Below are 4,317 nucleotides of genomic sequence, written 5' to 3'. Positions count from 1 at the left end.
ATATATATATATATATCATAGAAAACACTGTATTCATCAGATTGATTATATTTGTAATCCTATACGTATTTCGATATTCTAAATTAACGAGAAACAAAATTCACTTTGTTAATTTATTCATATGCGAGATAGAATTTTATATGTTATGTGAAGAATTTCTATAATATAATTAAAATTAATTTGACATTAACGAAAGCATTGAAACGTAGGAAAGAATAGGTTGTGATAAAGTGCATATTAAATTCATGAAGCTTTCCGATGCACGATAAGCTTTACAATCTGATTCGATGTCTGTTCGAAACATGTGTCACAATGCGCAATACAATTTCCAGACGCATTCATTATATTATACAATGTATATATAATTTACTTTCATTCTTTCATTTTGTTCTTAATTTTAAAGTAATACGCAAAAATACGGAAGTACCAACCTGGAAAGAAGCGGTGATTGCTGAAAGAACCTCATAAAAATTCTCCCAAGGATGATTTTTTGGCGGCCGAAATGGAATTACTAAATAGTGAAGGCCCAAGAGGGGCACTAAAAGTAATGTGGCCCTGGCAACAAGACATCAGATAGATTGGATCATACAATATATTACGAATATTATGAATAATTATCGTCATTAGTTTTTCGGAAGAATAATTATTGTCATTTTAATTTTATTGTTAGTATTTTACTTAAATTACTAAATTATATTACTTTTATTAATGAAAAAAAAACTGTAATATTGTTAATAGTATTGTTAAGTGAAAGTTGACAAGTTTATAAAAAGTAACGCAAATAATTTATCGTGATTAAAAAATTGCACCGTATATGCTCCGTAAATTTCTGTAGAAAGGAATACGTTCGTTATGCTCTTTGTTTTATTCTTTTTTTTGCGCCGTCATGTCAATGTACAATTTGACATGAAAGGTAGCATACAGAAAGTGAAAAATTCAACTACCTGAAAGCTTGCAGCATAGATCGTGAAGGGCGCGTTCCAATGGCGGGACCGGCACGTAACTTCATGAGAAGAACTCGTACGATATTAAACAGGAAAAGTAGATTCAACAAAGTGGAAACGCATACGGGATAAATCAGCGCGTTCATATAATTGCCCTCATTGATCCAGCACCTAATCGTAACAATAATTTAATTCGTTACAATTTGTCATTTTTTATTTGTCATTTATAATTAATGCAATTAATTATATTATTAATCTTTAACTTATTTACCAACTGATACCGCTTTTGTTTACTGATTTATGTGCTTCTTTTAATTACAAAGTTTTATATATATATATATATATAAAAAATGAAATTGAATATAAAAAAAATCTGAGAAAATGATACTTTGAATTCTAATGAAATATATTGTAATAAATTGTGTACACATCCAATTCTTTCTATAACGTTGAAACTCGGACGCGCATTCTACCATCAAGAGTCTTATGAAACAGTTATTAGCTTATTACACAATAAAAAAATTTAACGTACGTATAATTTTTGTTTTCATTTTAAGTTTTATGTAGTCATGTCGTGTTTTGAAAGTTGTCTTCGACAGAATTTGAAATATTATGCATGTCATTTGTCAGATACAAATGTACATTTGATATTTTTATTAATAAGGAAACAGGAAGTGAGAGAGTGTTCGTGTATATTGAAGATCGATCATTCCTCAATTCTTGTGTACCTAAATATATCCATATCATGTGTAGAAGACGCTTAATATAAATCCTTATTCTAACAAACCTGATAGAGGAAGATGATGAAAAATGTGTCAAGGAGATAACTTCGTGACGAGCTTTCTGTAATAAATACAGAAGGCTGAGAGGAAGATATAACAGATACATATAACAGATTGGAGGATCGCTGCTAGATATTGCTTTAACGCCGGCCAGTTATAAAACATTTACCCTACAAGATAGGGAGAGTATACTGCAGAAATATATCGACGAAAATAGATGGATAAACCAAAGAATAGCGGATGCTGACGCGAATCTTGTGTAAAACAAGATTTTAAGACTGAAATTTAAGAATAAAATCTTATATTTACGACAACAATATGTCACTTATATACATGGAACGACAAATATATAAGTTAATAACGAATAGCCCTATTTTTATCAAAATTTGAATTATTTATCTGGATAAGGAACTTCTTAAATAATTAATTACAATCGATTTCAACAATTGTCGATTATTAATCAATGCCAATTATGCAAATTATTTCTTAACATAAAAAATGATTATTTCTTAACATAGAAAATACGATTCAAAGAAAATACGATTATCATGACATGCGAACATTTCATAAAATTTTCATAATAATGATCGATTCGACAACATTTACTTTCAATATGAAAGTTGTTTTCATCAATTTGATATTTTATAACGTGGCGTGAGTACAGCTCGTTATCGAGCCGTTTATTTCATCAATATTCCAATATGTTTCAATCTGCTCGTAAAGCTATTTACACATACATACACAGAGAATGTTTCCGGCATCTGGTGCAAAGATTGAGTATCCTCATGTTATTAAAGCATATGCTGCACATAATAATCTTCGAATGAAGTAACTTTAGTATATTTCTACGTAATAATTTACATAATTTTAATTAATCGGTAACTATTATATCGACAACAAGCATTATGAAAAGTCATTTAATATGCAGAAATGTAGAATCAAGAGACATAAAATCGAGATTGACAATGTTATTCAAATGTAGAAATTAATCAAATACTTCAATTTTTGAGCTCTAAGTAAAAAATAAAATTATAATATAAAAAGTGCATTTAAAACGAGAATGTACATCTAAGATTTATATACGTAAGACCATTAATTTTAGTAAATAATTATTATTAAAAAATAATGTCTACGTTGCGTTAATTATTTAATATTGGGTTGTTCGGAAAGTTCGTGCCGATTTTGAAGGAAAATTGAAACGCAGATTTAAATTTTAGTATACATTTATTAAATTTAAATCTTTTGCGGCACGAACTTTCCGGACATTCCAATAGTTATGTACTTATAATTATGTTATGTACTTAAAATTTTAGCGTAGCGTGTCGTATTCAATTTTTGAACTCCGTGAAAGCTTTAAAGTTGAGCACATACAGGGTAATTCCAATATATACGCCGCACCTATCAGAAACTTAATTTATTAAGTATTATTTACTATGTTTAGTAAACGAACTATATCAGTAAAAACTTTGTACTGTTATTATGAAAAACTGTATTATTATGAAAAAAATTAAAAATCTGAAATATTTATATTTCGCATTAAAAAATTAACTTTTTTAAACCCTTGCATTTTTGTCCATAGGGGTATATCCCATAGGGGTTATATAGAGGGAGGAAGGATATGTATGAAAAATTTACAAATAATGCATATAAATAAGATAAAATAATACAATAACTTATAAAATGCGTTTATAAAGTTTTATTAAGGAATAAGAATGATAAATATGTATATAAAGTAATAAATAATAATTACAATCTTCCCACATGTGTTATAAGTGTTGATGATACGAGGTATATATTTCATGTAATGCGTTTATTGTATTTAGTGAACTGAATTTAATCTGCGCACTTTGTATACTTTGGGCATAAATCTCGCTTGTTAAAAATGCCCGTATATCCCAAACAGGTGGGATATACAACACAACAAACTAACAAAGAAAAAACAAAGTATTTGTTATACAACATGTTTTACTATTCCTTTACATTCATATACACGAAATAACCACTAAGTTTTTTGCATATTTTATAGTAATCATTTTATGTAGATTATAATTTATGACGCTACTTAACACAGTGACACAAATCGATTCAACTCACAATAATTTCATTAATATTAACAATAAGAAATTGAAATCATAACACTATATTAATATAACATAAAGGCAGAATAAAATGGGAAAATTACTCCCATTCTTTCTATTTTTTTCTATTTTTTCTTTCTACTTCTGCGGCGTAAATCCCAGCGCGGCGTATTTACCAGAGTTACTCTACAACGCAGTAAACTATGACATTTGATCGAAATTGCAATATGTGGCATGTTTAAATTTTGCCTTATAATCTTTATTAATTTCAAAACATTTTCTTTGTATTTCAGATTTTACGTGTAAATTTCGTGTTGCAAAAGGAAAGTATCGCGGCAAAGTAAAGTATCTACGTGCGTTAGGAAGTTGCACTATGAACCAAATAAAAAAAAAATCGATGTAAAACGCGTACTATGTAACAGGATGAATTGTTCTCCAAAAAAGGTAAACCAACAATGGTTTTTTTTTTGTGACCGAGACCTCGCTTTTAGTAAAGTAACAATGGTGCTCAAA

The 4,317-nt window shown here is 28.6% G+C and overlaps 1 protein-coding gene across 4 annotated transcripts in view; it reads right to left on the bottom strand.

Moving 5' to 3' along the window:
- LOC108691381 (calcitonin gene-related peptide type 1 receptor-like) overlaps window positions 1-4,317 on the bottom strand; it is a 128,033-nt gene that overhangs the window by 4,629 nt on the left and 119,087 nt on the right. For all 4 annotated transcript variants that reach the window (XM_018199093.1, XM_018199095.1, XM_018199094.1 and 1 more), the window contains 2 exons: window positions 945-1,115; window positions 432-555 (listed from right to left, as the gene is read on the bottom strand). In XM_018199093.1, coding sequence (XP_018054582.1) covers window positions 432-555; window positions 945-1,115 — 295 coding nt within the window. The remainder of the gene's footprint in view (window positions 1-431; window positions 556-944; window positions 1,116-4,317) is intronic.

The sequence above is a fragment of the Atta colombica genome, unplaced genomic scaffold (genome assembly GCF_001594045.1).
Source record: "Atta colombica isolate Treedump-2 unplaced genomic scaffold, Acol1.0 scaffold46, whole genome shotgun sequence".
Classification (NCBI taxonomy): domain Eukaryota; kingdom Metazoa; phylum Arthropoda; class Insecta; order Hymenoptera; family Formicidae; genus Atta; species Atta colombica.
This window is presented reverse-complemented; position numbering and strand designations above follow the sequence as displayed.